The sequence below is a fragment of the Parasteatoda tepidariorum genome, chromosome 2 (genome assembly GCF_043381705.1).
Source record: "Parasteatoda tepidariorum isolate YZ-2023 chromosome 2, CAS_Ptep_4.0, whole genome shotgun sequence".
In the NCBI taxonomy this organism is placed as follows: Eukaryota; Metazoa; Arthropoda; class Arachnida; order Araneae; family Theridiidae; genus Parasteatoda; species Parasteatoda tepidariorum.
Genome location: NC_092205.1, coordinates 9,125,610 through 9,140,749, shown reverse-complemented (window position 1 = coordinate 9,140,749; position 15,140 = coordinate 9,125,610). Strand labels below are relative to the sequence as shown.

Here is a 15,140-nt window from a genome sequence, read left to right as displayed (position 1 = left end):
TTCTGCCGTTTGCCCTTTGAATATAATAGTAGCCCGGGAATGGAATAATGACTCAAGGTGAACTATTTCAACTACACCTGTTATTTCAATTCATTCATTTTGAATGGAGTAGGGGCAGAACATGAATTATTTTTCAGTATGTTAGCTGCTGTGTCTGCTTGCCAATTCATGGCAGGGTTTGGTAAGCATAAATTTTAGGGCTTTACTATGTAAATAATTTTATTTATTAAATAGTGTTGTATAAACTTAAAAATAGAAATAAATCCAAAGAGTTAATATAAAATACATATAATAAAATTAAAATAAGTTAAAATAACACATTGTCACAAATACAAATTTGAATCTTCGTTACTATTAAAGACATAAGTTTTTATAATTTTTAACTCAAACTTTATAAAATATAAATGCAACAGTAATATAAAAGGAACAAGTTTATTACTCTTTTTGTTTTCACACACATTTATTGCTATATTTATTAAGCATCTATATTACCTATTATAAATTTTTAATCAGTAAATATTAATAATCAGTAAAAACTGATATTTCATCTGACTTTTAACTTTAATAAAATAAAACTGAAATGAGTAATTAATGGTCTTCCGTCTTTTTATAAGATTAATAGAAAGTGAAATTAAAATGATGTATAATTATCAAGAGTATCAGTTATTTGTCCTTTTTTTTTTCTTTTTTTCAAATATTTAACCAACCTATGGAAAAAGATTTCATTTTAGATAAATGATTTTAACTTTATATTTTTAATTTCAAAAAACAAATCTAAAAATATGAAGAAAAAAAAGCATGCATAAAAAGTTTTAGCTTATTTTTTTAAAACCAGAAAATATATATATATATAAAAACACTAAGAAAAATAAGTAATTTTTATAGGAATTAAATAATTTTTTAATATTTTTACCTTTAAAAAATATTTTAATCTTTTTCCATGTTTTTTCTGTATTTTTAACTTTTATTTATATATTTTCCTTTTTTTGTTTGTTTTAGCTTTGGAATCTTACCATTTTCTTCACCTAATACAATTCAAGATCATGATATTCAGGGATCTGAAAAGGGAAGTTTGAAAAAGGTATATTGATGGCTCTTTATTGATGGCATATTAGGAACAATAGTTTTGAAGCTTAAAAATTTCTAGTAGTTATATTATGTCAAATGTTTCTAAAAATTTTAAAATTCACATTAAAAGTTCTAAAAACTAATTCTTGAGGCTCGAAAATAAATTTTGCTTTTTCTCAAAACATAACTGATCAGTTTTTAAGAAAAAAATATCTTTTATATCTTACTCTATACAATCAGCATTAGTGTACTTAAAATTATTCTATCAATGGCTATTCAATAAAAAGTAAGACTAACAATTTTCTTGAAATTTATAATAAATTGTATTTTAGATGTCTATTACTGAAAAAAGAAAAAAACTGGCAAGCCTTAGTTAAATATTTTAAATGATGGAATAAAATTATATTATAAGTTATATTATGTGAGCACTATAGATTAAAGATATTTTCATCTTTGTTTACGTAGAGGAAAGTTGAATTAAACCTTTTTTTCAAAATGTTAGTTAAGCATTACATGACAGTTCTATATCCAATAAATAAATCTGTTTTATTTCTCCTTTATAATGATTTTTATGAGTACACTTCGTAAAATGAAGGAAAAAGCAGTTCTTGACAACTAAAAGTATTTGAGAGGAATGTATGAAGTCAGGCATTATATTAGTTGTTTTTTTTTTTGTATTTTTTTAATTCAGTAAGATTTATTTTTTCAAATCTAAGGCTTGTTTATTAATCTTATCTTATGTTTTTTCTTCAAGTATCTGCGTTGTTAATTCATCACATCAAACAAAACAAAAAAAGTTAAAAAGGACATCATTATTGATAAAAGAGAATATGTCTGCTTTTTTTTTTNTTTTTTTTTTTTTTTTTTTTTTTTTTTTTTTTTTTTTTTTTTTTTCAACAAAATTTTTTTTATAATATATTTTTATCTCCTTTCATTTATTAAATTTTTATTTTTTATTGAACGACATATGCTTTGATCTTTATCTTAAAAGCTATTAACTGGAGAAATCTATTTTTCGGAATTGCTGGATATGTGTGCAAATAAAAAAAATACAAATCTTGTTACTCTTAAAAGATTCTTGATATGTTACGTGTCATTTTAATTTTTATATTTATCTTGAACTTTTTATGTTCAGTTTCAGTTGCTACAAGCATCGTTTTTTTATTCCCAGTATAATTATTTGTATTGTGGTATCTTAATTGAATTCTGGAGTCACTGGTTAAGATTTATTCTTTATTGAATCAGAATTGCTTTGCATTATTTATACTATAGCTTTTAACTTGCCATTTAGTATTAAGTCTTTACAATGATTTATTGTAATTTTTAGCCTCCCATGACTAGAAGAAGTCAAGATATAAATCCTCCACCCAAGTTGCAAATCTTTAGTCAGTCTGGCAATAATAACAACAGTAATCAAAATATATCACAGACACCCCAAACAAGGTAAGATATTTCTTTTTCTCATTTTAAATTGCTGCTGCCAGTGACCAGCTTTTTAAATGCCTATTAAAATATATATGTGTATATCTATAAGCTTTTTGATTTTAAAAAAAAATGTGAGTTTATATGAACCAAATCCCAAATGATATTGTAACAGTGTTCTACATAATAATGCAAAGAAATGCAACTGATTTTATTGTGAAGCTCATGTGTATTCCAGAATGCTCTGAGCATTTGTAATCTGTAATGGGGAGGATCTGCTTGCTCAGACATCTATTATAGTCCAAGGAATAATGACATGCCTTATTCTCATGAAACTCATTTTTGTCTACTGTGCAAGCCACAGTGCAGAACTGTGTGATTAAATTTTTTTCCTCTCACAATTTTGCAGCATTTTTGTTTAAGATAAGAATTCTTAGGTTTTTACTATAGATTTGTGTCATTTAAAAATAAGAAGCATTAAAATTGTATTGCGCTTTATTTTCATATTACAGTCAATCCTTTTAAGAATCAATTATACCATATATCTCATTGTGTAAGTCGACCCCCTGTTTTTTATTAAGAGTTAGCAAATTTCTGGTATGTTGGGTAATATGTCTACCGCTGTTGGTAAGTTCATTATTATTATAGATGTCATGCGTCAAACGACACTAGGCTCGTGGCAAAATGTAAATTCAAATTCCTACAAAGAATCCTTTAATAAATTATTAATAAAGTAAATTCAAATGTAAATAGTTATTGAAAATATTTTAAAAATGGAATTTTAAATTCCTTGGATGGGGTGAAGGTGATTTTTTTTTTTTTTTTTTTTTTTTTTTTTTTTTTTTGTAGTGCTCAGCAGATGAGGGTTAAGTGGGATCTGTATGATAATAATGCTAACGTTAGTGAATCCAACTTAAATGATGTTCTGTAACCTTTAAATTTTTAGCTTTATGGTATGTTTAAAAAGTTTTTGTTTGTATTTTTTAAAGTTTTCATGTGTATTTTTGAAATAAGCATAAATAAATTATCTTTTCATGTTATTTTTTTTTAATATAATTGTACGTATTTCCAAAACAAAAGAAACAAAAAAAAAAAAAAAAACTTATATGCAAGGATAATATGAGAGAAAATGCAAAATTAATTGCATATTACATATTAAAAATTGTTTTTGAAAGGAGTAATTTATAAAAGTAAATTGATACTCAGTTTAGAATAATACAACTTAGTCTCTCTCACTAAAGTCTTTTTAAAAAGCTTTACTTTTGAGTAAGTTAGAGTTGTCTTTAATTATCCCAGAAGTTTTACGAAATAAAATTATGGTTAATCCTGATTTCTATCTGTTATAGCTTTGGTATGCAGTTATAATTTTTTTTTTTTTTTTAAATTTATTAATGGAATAAGTCTTTTTAAGTTGAATTTTTCGGGATTAGTAATTTTTTATTTAAATATCTGTTTTTATTTCCAGTTTGTCGCCTGTTCCCTTGAGTCATGTTAGAAGAAGTTCAAGGCTCTTCAGCAGTTCAAATTCTGTGAAAGAGAACAACAAAAGCTCAACGAGGAGTAGATTCATATCTGCAAAAACCCCAGCAAAAAAGCCAAAAGCACGTACAACAAGAGCTCCGATCACTGAGCCACAGAAGGAAAGTGAACTGAATGAAATCAACAAATCTGAAATCCAGTCTGAAAACAAGCTCTCCAGTTCTGCAACAATCATACAGACTGCTCTAAATTTGCAAAGGGAATCTGCTGGTAAGATATTTTAAGCTTATCCCTTTGTAAGAATCACTTTTGACAGTCTTGCAGTATACTTCTTTTCTTAGATTTATTTTACGATTAGTGTTATATAAGCCTAATGCCTATTTTATATTTTATGCCTATTTCATATTTTATGCCACAGTTCATATTAGGTTTTATTTAAAATAACTTCAGAAAACTTGTAACATTCAATTTATAAATTTGGAATTAAGTTTCACTCTTAATTCAATTAAAGTCAAAGGAAAGGTAAACAGAACTGCAAATAAACTTGATCATGTATTCTAGATTCATGGTTTTCACTGAGTTTTAATAATCATACACTAGAAGAAGAAAAAAGAGTAGCAACCAAACTTGGTACTTGACCGAATCGAAAAGAGACTTTCTCTTAATAAAAAGGGATTCTTTGTAGGAGTACTTTCCAAAGATAGTTGAAAAGATGTTGCTAAAAGCCTGTTTTGTTCAAATAAAATGTATTATTCAAGAAATAAATTATTTAATAGTTATTGTATAACTTTTCTTATTGGTTAAAATTGTTTTTTAATTCTAACATCACCAATCTTTGTCATTTAAAATTAATATTTTCATAGCAAAGTGATTAAATTAATGAAACCTGCAACAATTTTTTAGCGCAAATGGATTATTATGTTTATGAAAGATATTAATCGGCAGTGTTTTGAGACAGTGACAGCCACTCTGTTAAAGTTTGAATAACAGAGAAACTTATGTAATAAGATTTAGAATTTTAAAGTCAAAAATGCCTTTGAGTCAAAAACTTTAAAAAAATCTACTTTGAGCATCATATGCTCAAAGGAGACTCCTCTTGCTTCGACTGAGATATTATTTTCTATGTTTTTCACTCCTCTTGCTCAATGTATTTAATGACTCTTCTTGTTTCGACTAAAATATTATTTTTTTTATCAGTGTTTTTGTTTTAATGCAGTCCTTATTCGGAAAGGTAATATAAAACACTGAGATATTTTGTGCTCTGCAATAATGGAAAATGCAGGACTGATTGGGCTCCGGAAAAAATCCGGATTTCGGGATTTTTCGCGAACAGTGATCCGGAAGTTTCAAAAAATCATTGATCACAGAAGTTCCCGGAAATCAAATTTTCAAAGGTGGAAGTTAAAAACACAGTTTATTTTATTTGTTTGTAAGGGAGAGCCAGAGAGATACTTTATAAGCTTATATTTATGATTAATGTTCATTTTTTATCAGTAAATAGTTATAGTCATAAACTCAAGAAAGAAAGACATATTTGTAAATTTTAATTGCTTCTCCAGGTCATCATAGGTATGTGTAAGTGGTATAGGTATGTGTAACATTTTAAATATATTTTAAGTATACTAAGAAATATTGAGAAAAAGGGGAAAAAAAACCTTGTTTAAATTTTTTTCAATTAAACCTTTTTCTTTTCTTTTTTTAACTCAAGAACTTTTCTGGAATTTTGACTTGGGCTCACAATCACCCCTGAGAATGTCAAGCTGTAATTAATTATCAAAAGAATAAAATATGTTCGTTGTAAAATTTAAAGTGTCTATTTAGAAGGTTTTACCCTAATGAAATATTCTGTTTAAAATAGGTATTAATTGACAGTGTTTTAAGGCAGTGACAACCATTTTATTTAAGTTTGAATAACAGAGAAACTAATATTATGTTATAAGCCTTTATAATTACAAGGTCAAAAATACACGTACATTCAAAGGAGTGTACTTGTATTGAAATATTGTTTTTTATCAATGATTTGTAATGTAGTAATTATTTGGATAGATCATGTAAAACACTAAGATTTTTACCCGCTGTAATAACTACTGAAATGAATGAAATATGTATTTATTATCATTGTAGAGGGTTTGATGACACTTCTCCAAGAAATGGGAAAGGCACAGTTATACCTGGGACATTATTGTTGTAGAAAAACTATTGATGTTCTTAATAGTCTTCCTCCTCAACATCATACAACTGGTTGGGTACTCACCACTTTAGGAAAGGCTCACTTTGAACTTGCAGAATACAGCATGGTATGATTATTTCTTCCTTCATATTGACCACTAAACTTGTTCCAAATATTTGAACATTTGCCTGCATGAATATCTGTTTTTGTTTTTTGTTTTTTTCCTCCCTTTGAAGCTGTGTCTGTTTTTTTCATTAAATCTTTTTTAAAATCCTCTTCACTAGTGTCTTGTTAATAACTTTTAACTGGAGCATTTTTAGGTTTCAATGCATATTAAAAATTTTTGTTTTTTTACAAAATGGCAATGATTTTATTAAGGAGTGGTTTTATCATATTTTGGTATTGTTATTGATTCCTTTCTTACAGATTTGGTTTTAAAAAGCAGCCATTTTTATAATCCAGTGATTTCATTAGTGATCACTGTATTAATAATTTTTATGGCAAAAATGGAAAAAAAGATTGATACATACATTTTAAAGTAATTAAAAAGTTCCATACTGTGTCAGTAATATACAACTATTTTTTGCTGGCCCTTCAACAGATTGGTACTTTTTATTTTTTATCAAAAATTTAACAATTTTATTTTGCAAACTTAATTTTTGAAAATGCAATTTAAATAAGTTTTTTAATCAATAAATGCAAAGCCCCATAAAATATTCATAGGTCCAATTTAAATCAAATATGCTTTTTTGAGAGAAAAGCATTCTCACACTTTAAGATTAAAATTAAACTTAATTGCCATGTTTTGGTATATTTATTTCAGCATTCTTTCGATATTGAAGTTATTTATGCTATTTACTAATTTGACTAAATAACATAATTTATATTATTTATTAAAATTTGTTAACACTAACTATAAGTTATGCTAATTCATCTTAATTGTCCTGTTCTGGTGAATTTATCTTAGCATTATGGGAGTTATTTATGAGCTAAACTGATGTTTATCTTGTCTTCTGAGTTTTTACTCAAATACTTTTAAATATCTATAAATTTTTAAATATTGTATTTTTTTACTCTTTATTTTTAGGCTATACAANGTTCTGGTGAATTTATCTTAGCATTATGGGAGTTATTTATGAGCTAAACTGATGTTTATCTTGTCTTCTGAGTTTTGCACTTATTAATGTTAACTTAAATACTTTTAAATATCTATCAATTTTTAAATATTGTATTTTTTTACTCTTTATTTTTAGGCTATACAAAAGTTTGAAGAAGTTCGGCGTTTGGAGCCCCATCGTGTACAGGGTATGGAATACTACAGCACTGCTTTATGGCATTTACAAAAGGAAGTTGCTCTTTCTACTCTGGCTCAAGAGCTGACTGACTTTGATATTAAGTGCCCCCAGGTAGATTTTTGTGCTTCAATATTATTAGATTTCAATTAATAATTTTTGTTTAACCTCATTTTAATATTAATTGTCACAAATCTGTTTTCTACTCATTTTTGTTCGTTTTTTTTGTCACTGTTGCAATTTTTGGCTTTTAAGGGTATTTAAAAGCGAAAAATATAAAATTATAATTGTATAACAGGCATTTTTAAAAATGTATATTAAAAAGGGTTTTCATTGCAACAAGGCAATTTCGGTGGTAAGAATATCTACCCTAACATACGCCAACTCTGCTGCATTTCACTATGCATTCCAATTTCTGACTTAATCTACTGCCCCCACTGAAAATGAGTTGATATTGGTCATTGGGACAACAAAGCATAAAATAATTATTTTATACAAAAACAAAGGAAACAGTGTTTTCCTTTCTCAACAATATGTGTCACCAGAAAGCAGATGACATTTTTGCATTCATCTATTTAAAGTCTAATCTTTTTTCTAATAAAATTGATGTGAATTTTGAAATATATATTTTGGTTCAATTTATATCAATAAATCGGCTTATACTAAATAAAATATGCTTAATTAATACATTATATGTATGCAGGGTGTTCCATAAAAAGCTGTTTAATGTGATGTATTTTTAAAATTCTTAGCAAAAATTAAAAGAAGGAAATAACACATTGAAGATTGAAAATTAATATGTAACAGAAAAGAAAAAGAACTGTCAAAATCTTACAAATCAAAATGCAGGGAGGCTGGTACAATAAACAATAAGACTGGTTTGATTAAAGAAAACAAGGGGGGGGAGTTGATTATAAAAAACCCCTTCTAGCCTCAACCTCTAATTAAACCAGTTTTGATAAATATGAAGGATTCAAATAGTCTTAGTGTTATAGTAATGAAATTTTGAATTTCAGCACAGGTATTACTTGTGCATAATTTTGTATTTGTAGAATATTATATTTATTTAAAGTTATATTATTTTTAAGTGAAGAAAAGAAGCAAATTCAGCACAAGAATTATATTAATCGGAAATCACACTTAAATAATCTTTTAATATGTAACAAATATCACTATATAAACAATGCTTTCACTGACTTTCTATAAATATTATCTTTAAGTGAATGACGTAAAAACTGCATTAACATTTGCTTTTTTTTCAAGACATGGTGTGCAGCTGGTAATTGTTTTAGTCTTCAGAAAGAACATGAAACTGCCATTAAATACCTTCAAAGAGCTGTTCAAGTTGATGAAAACTTTTCATATGCTTATACTCTCTTGGGGCATGAGTATGTTATGACGGAAGAAATGGACAAAGCCATGACCTGCTTCCGTAATGCTATCCGAATAGATCCCCGACATTATAATGCATGGTATTTACACTTTTTATAAATTGTTAATTTTATTTTTCTTCAATGCATTTTATTGTATTCAGCTTACATTATTTTATGTATCTGTTTTTGTTTGTTGCTTTTTTTTAATGTTTTTTACCTGCTTTAGCGAATTACTGTGTCTGCTGTTCAATGTGATCATGATGGTACCTAAAAATTTTGATTGTAGTAAATGGCTAATTTTACTAATAGAATATCTACTTCACACTACTAAAAAGGAAATACTATTTTCTCAGTTTTTCTTGTCAAAAGTGTAAATATTAAATTGGATTCCTTAAAAAAAATTCAAAGAATTTTTTAATTGGGTTAATAGCTATAAGAATTTCCCAACTATTAAATTTAAATGCATAAATTAAACTCATTGATCAATGAGAGAGAAAGAGAGAGACAAAAAACATTTGCTATTTAGCAGAGACCCAAAGACTATGGAAAATTTTGGGTACTCTAGATAAGCTAAAGCCCTGGCTCCGACTATTTTGTTATATATTAATGTGCACTTTTCCGTTTCAGATTTTAGTTTGAAATTTTATGTAAACAAATTTTCATTATCATCCACTCATTGAGAAAATGATAATTTAATTTAAATCAAAGTTTAGTTATATGCTCATTCTTATGAAAAAGAATTTAATTTTGTAAATTTTCCTTCATATTTGATTTTTAATACCTATAAATGTATTTTAATGCCGAAAACAGTCTTTTACATTTATAGCAAATGGGCTATGACGTTACTCTGCATTAGGCCTCTTGAATGTCATTAGAACACAGTGAAATTGCTGTAGCATGGAAAAATGAAAATTTTTGAGTTCCGGCCACTGCTCTTGGGGAAAACAAAGCTCCGAAGCGCTCAGAGTTCTTGGAGGGAACTAAACTAATCTAAATCGTAACAAATACTAAAAATAGGCACTTTATTTGAAAAAACAGCCACTCCCCATCACACTCCTGCACTAGGCCCTTCTGCATGCTAAAATTATTCCAAATCTGTCTCTGAAAGATGAAAAATAACTATTAATTTAAGTAAATATTTTTAAAAAAATGGTATTAGAAAACTTCAGAGATGGGACAATTTCTTAGAAAGCAAATTCATGTAAATTTAATAACACCAAGCAGTTAATTCCCTTATTCAGTAATTTAACATGCCGGGCACTATATCAATTTATTTTTTGGAAACATGAAGTTTGATTACCTTTAATGTCTGGTCAATGTAATGATTTTTTTTTCTAGTTTTATATCTTCTTATTATCTAAATTTTAGTTAAATGTATAAATCTTTGCAGATAAGCATAGGAAATCAACATTTACGTTCTTTCAGCATCAAGTGGTCCAACTGTTTAATATCCTAATGTTTTATTATTAAATAAGTTGCCGTGGCTCATCATTTAAGTAACATTTTGGTTGTTTTTTCAGGTATGGTGTTGGCATGATTTATTATAAACAAGAAAAGTTTCAACTTGCAGAAGTTCATTATAGAAAAGCTTTGGCTATAAATCCTCAGAGTTCTGTTCTAATGTGCCATATTGGAGTGGTAATTATTTTAAATTTAATTCTCTGAAAATGTTTGTATTCATTGAAGCTCATTCTACTAAATTATTGAAGACTTTAGACTATTTGATCCGTAAAATATTCTCTGACTTTGTAATTTTTTTTTTTTTTTAAATGGCTTGGATTAAAATTAAATGAATATACAGGGGTGAGATTTTTCCGCTTTTGAGCAGATTTCCGCTTTTTTTTTAACTTTTGTCTCTCGAATTTCAGCCTTTTTATCAAAAACTCCGATTCTCTTAAAATTTCGCTTTTTTTTAAATAAATATTCCGCTTTTTCAGAAAATTCAGCCACTGAAATATAATAATCATCTTTATTTCCGATTTTCAAAGATAAACAGAAAATTCAAACTACAAAGCTACCAACCCTTACCGCATTTTTACTTATTTCAGCTATTTTCTCCGCTTTTACGCACAGAAGATAAGATTTTCCGCATTTTTACCCGCCAGCCAGATAGCTCGTATTTTCGTAATTCAAACGACGCTGCTTCAGACAAGTCTTTTAGAAGTCGCAAGCCTGGAATNAAACTACAAAGCTACCAACCCTTACCGCATTTTTACTTATTTCAGCTATTTTCTCCGCTTTTACGCACAGAAGATAAGATTTTACGCATTTTTACCTGCCAGCCAGATAGCTCGTATTTTCGTAATTCAAACGACGCTGCTTCAGACAAGTCTTTTAGAAGTCGCAAGCCTGGAATCTGCTAATATCTCGATTCTTATATCAAGCATAGCTTTTCGTATTTACGTGATTTGAAAGTTGCGTGTTGCGATTCTTATTTACGAGATTTAAAATCCGATATCGTGATTTGCATTTACGCCTTTTTAAAAACCTATGTAGCAATTCGTTTTCACAAGAGTTTAAAATGCAATGTCGTGATTCACTCATGCGGTTATAATATCAAACATCGATTTTCGTCTTATACGTGCTTTAAAAATAAGGCATTGGGATTTGCATTCAAAATTATGCCTTATAATTCTTATTTATGCAATTTAAAATTTACGCATCATGATTCGTATTTACGCGATCTAAAAATTATGAATCGTGATTTGTATTTACGCAATTTAAAAATTTTATATCGTAGTTTGTATTTTGACATTTTCAAAATCGTATATCTAGTTTCATACTCACGTGATTTCAAAATCCATAATCGTGATTCATATTCACGCTATTTTAAAATCCAGGATAGCAATTTGCATTCGCGCAATTTTAAGATCAACTATTGCGATTGTTGTAAGAAGTAAATGTTTTCTTGATTAAGTTACTCTAAAAGTGACTGTTTTTCTATCGACGATTATTAGTATATGTAGGTGTTACAACATCAGCGAAACTGGAATAGAATATATTCAAAACTTTTACTTTGGGCTTGCAAAGAAGAAAAAGTAGGATTTGTCACAAGATGTTTGAAGATGGGCTAACGACTAAATATAGCAAACATGAAAGATATAGCACTTAAAAAGTGATTCAATTTTTTTTTCTGGAAAAAGAGTTAATTAACTCAGCATCAAAATGCAAAATTTAAAAAATAATAAATTTAAAAGCTAATGTTGCTGTTATTTATGCTATAAAATGCAAAGTTCTTATCAAATGAAAAATAATTATCTAAACAGTTGCTGATTATCATGTAATTTTTCAAACTAAAATAGCAGTTTTTGTATGTTAAGGATTTACTATATATTTCTACTTCACAGTTATTGATATGTTTCACAGGGCAGGGCTCTAGTTAGATCAGATTATAATATAAACATAGTAATTTTCCAATTGTAAAAGTTGATTTTCTTTTCAAAATAATTTAAAAAGTCATGTTACTGATATATTTGCTTTAAATCATGTAACAGTATTTATTAACAGAAATGGAATGTTAATGTATGTTCTCAGTGGTTTTAATTTGCTAAACCAGACAGTTTCTCAAGTAATAATTGTCTCTTATGTGAACTGAAGAAATATATAATTTCTAGCTTTATTTTTTCAATTGGTAATTTTTCTTTTTACTAAATGTTAAGTATTGATGTAATCATTTATATAATAGTAATAAATTAATACACAATTTTATGTCAACACATTGTTATTTATTATCTTAAACTGTCTGGAATTTATTGTTAACCGATTGCGCGTACGTAAAATTTACTTGCTTGGAAATTCAGCTTTTTTGCCTTTTGGCCAATCTCATCCCTGATATATTAATGTGAAATACTATTGAAATTTTTAACCAATTTGTATATTTTCAAAATATTTACTCAGGGTTTGTAAAAGAAGGGAGGAGGGGTATTTTGTGTAAAAGACAAAACTTAACTTTTTTTTTTTAAATTTCATACTATTTAATTAATGTACTTATTTATGTTAATTTATTGATGACTTTGTAGTGCAAAATATAATTAAAATGTGTTATTCATTAAGTTCCCTTTGTGATGTGGTTCTGTTGAAGTTTCTTTAACTTCAACTTAATTTACAAAATACTTCAATTAAAATGAATAATCTGAAATGTCTTTGGCATATGAACATAAAATGCTGTTTTAAAATTAAGAATTAGTTTTGTTTTTATTGCTGATATTTTATCTTTTTTAAGGAAACTAAAATTAATATTCAGAAATATCTTTGCCACATTAGCTTAAAATGATGTAGAGAATTTTTTAAAATTAAGGATTAGGTTCATTTTTATTGCTGTCAATTTTCTCCTTTTCTCTCTCTTTCAATGAAACGAACATACTTAATAACTACTTCTTTACTGGTTTTAAAATTATACTGTAGATGTGTTTAATCTTCGCATTATTCTTTATTTACATTCGGAGTTATAATGTTTATACCATTCTGAATTCAAACATTTAATATAATTCTTAATATATCATTTCAAAAACCTCACACGAGGAAACCATTGTTACAGATTTTGATAATCCTTTTTTCCTGTCATTTCAAATACTTTAATCCTGTAAAACTGAGATTATCTATGTTTTTAATTTTTCAGGTTTTGCATGCTTTAAAGAAAATGGATGCATCCTTAGCTACTTTAAATAAGGCTATAGCTATGGATCCAAAAAATCCTTTGTGCAAATTTCATCGAGCTTCTGTTTACTTTTCTCTGGATAGGCATGAGGAAGCTTTAGAAGATCTAGAAGAACTAAAAGAAATAGTCCCCAAAGAATCTTTAGTTTATTTCTTAATTGGAAAAGTAAGCTATTTTTAAATCAATCTTATCTTCATTTAAGAATGTTGAAACTACTGCTCATTGTTTTTCAAAGTAATATTATCATAACTATTGCTTATTTTTTTAATTTTATTTAATTTTTGCACCAAGCATCTTTGTCAAAATATTAGCTATTTCTTTTAATATGTTGTTCTAAAAACAATATTTTATTGCTAAGTTTTATGTAAATGCTATTACAAAAATACACATGATGTTCCGTTAATTATTTAGACAATTTTTCAGAGATATAAATATCATAAGCCAAGGTAATCTAGGATAGTTCTTTCGTTGTAATGGGGATAGAGAATTTAGTTCTAACCAATTAAATAGCCTAAGTGTAAGGAACGTGATTGTTTTTAAAGGTGGTATAGTTATGGTAAGATTTCAGATAAAATTCTGTTTTGTGTGCTAAATTATGCAATATGATTTTTTGCTTGAACAAAAGTTTATTTCCATGCAAAAGACAATTTTTAAAAACTGAAAAATACAATGTTTTTTTGTTTTTTTTTATTGCTGAACAGTTGAGTACTTCCAAGTAATAACTTCACTGTGCCAGATGGTTATTAGAAGATTGGGAAATAGAAAGAACTTAATTAAAAATAAAATTTTAAAAAAAACCATTCACAATAGTTTAAACATATCAGAGAATAACATCACACATAATTATAGTGCAGTCGGGCAATCTCCATTTATCTAAAGATGGGACATTGAGTTCTATTTTTTCCCCACTCACAATCATATTTTATTAAAATATAAAATGTTTTTTGTTTAAAAATTATGGTGTTCTTTCAAAAAAATTAAAGAAAAAACATTTCTGGAGCGAATTATCTTTTAAACTTCCTGTGATTTCAGAATCTTTATTATTATTTTTATTTTATCAATTTAAAATTCTAGCTGAAGCGAGCCAGTCATTGGCGATTTTTTTTAATTCCGAATTGAGAACAAAAAAATAAGGAGTATTTCTTTCCTTTCCGATGAACAAGAAAAGTATCTTAAGCAGAAAAAAAGAAAAACATATTTGCTTTTATATTTTTTACAGCTATTTTATTGCTTCAACTCTTTCTTTACTCTGTTTTTTTAAATTTAAAATCTATAAATATGAAGATGCAGAGTATAACAGTTTTGGTTATACCTATCATTTCAATTAATGTTATTATAATGCTTTTTTTAATTTATTGTTGCGTTTTTGTCAGAGAAAATAATAACTTCGTTAAGTCATGAAAAATTCTTGGAATTATTCATGGATTTGAAAATCTATAATGTAGCAGATACCCTGGGTATATCTTTCATAGTTAAATAAGATTGTACAACATTCTTTAATAAATTCCGACTCTGTCCGAAAGACTTAACTGTGCCAGCCCTTAAAACTTCTGAAACATGTAAAAAAAATTAAGAAAATTTCTTTTAACTTTTGTCTGTAATCTACTGAAGCCTGTTAAAAAAATTTTGTTGAAAGTATTGTTAAAAAGATCTAAACCTCTGCTGTTAAAATGAATAAC

At 27.2% G+C, this 15,140-nt stretch overlaps 1 protein-coding gene across 2 annotated transcripts in view; it reads left to right on the top strand.

Annotated features, from left to right (window-relative positions):
• The window catches only part of LOC107456398 (cell division cycle protein 27), a 30,450-nt gene that overhangs the window by 12,444 nt on the left and 2,866 nt on the right, over nucleotides 1-15,140 (top strand). For both annotated transcript variants that reach the window (XM_043039869.2, XM_043039870.2), the window contains exons 8-15: nucleotides 1,000-1,081; nucleotides 2,396-2,511; nucleotides 3,956-4,239; nucleotides 6,094-6,266; nucleotides 7,393-7,545; nucleotides 8,695-8,903; nucleotides 10,325-10,442; nucleotides 13,423-13,626. In XM_043039869.2, coding sequence (XP_042895803.1) covers nucleotides 1,000-1,081; nucleotides 2,396-2,511; nucleotides 3,956-4,239; nucleotides 6,094-6,266; nucleotides 7,393-7,545; nucleotides 8,695-8,903; nucleotides 10,325-10,442; nucleotides 13,423-13,626 — 1,339 coding nt within the window. The remainder of the gene's footprint in view (nucleotides 1-999; nucleotides 1,082-2,395; nucleotides 2,512-3,955; nucleotides 4,240-6,093; nucleotides 6,267-7,392; nucleotides 7,546-8,694; nucleotides 8,904-10,324; nucleotides 10,443-13,422; nucleotides 13,627-15,140) is intronic.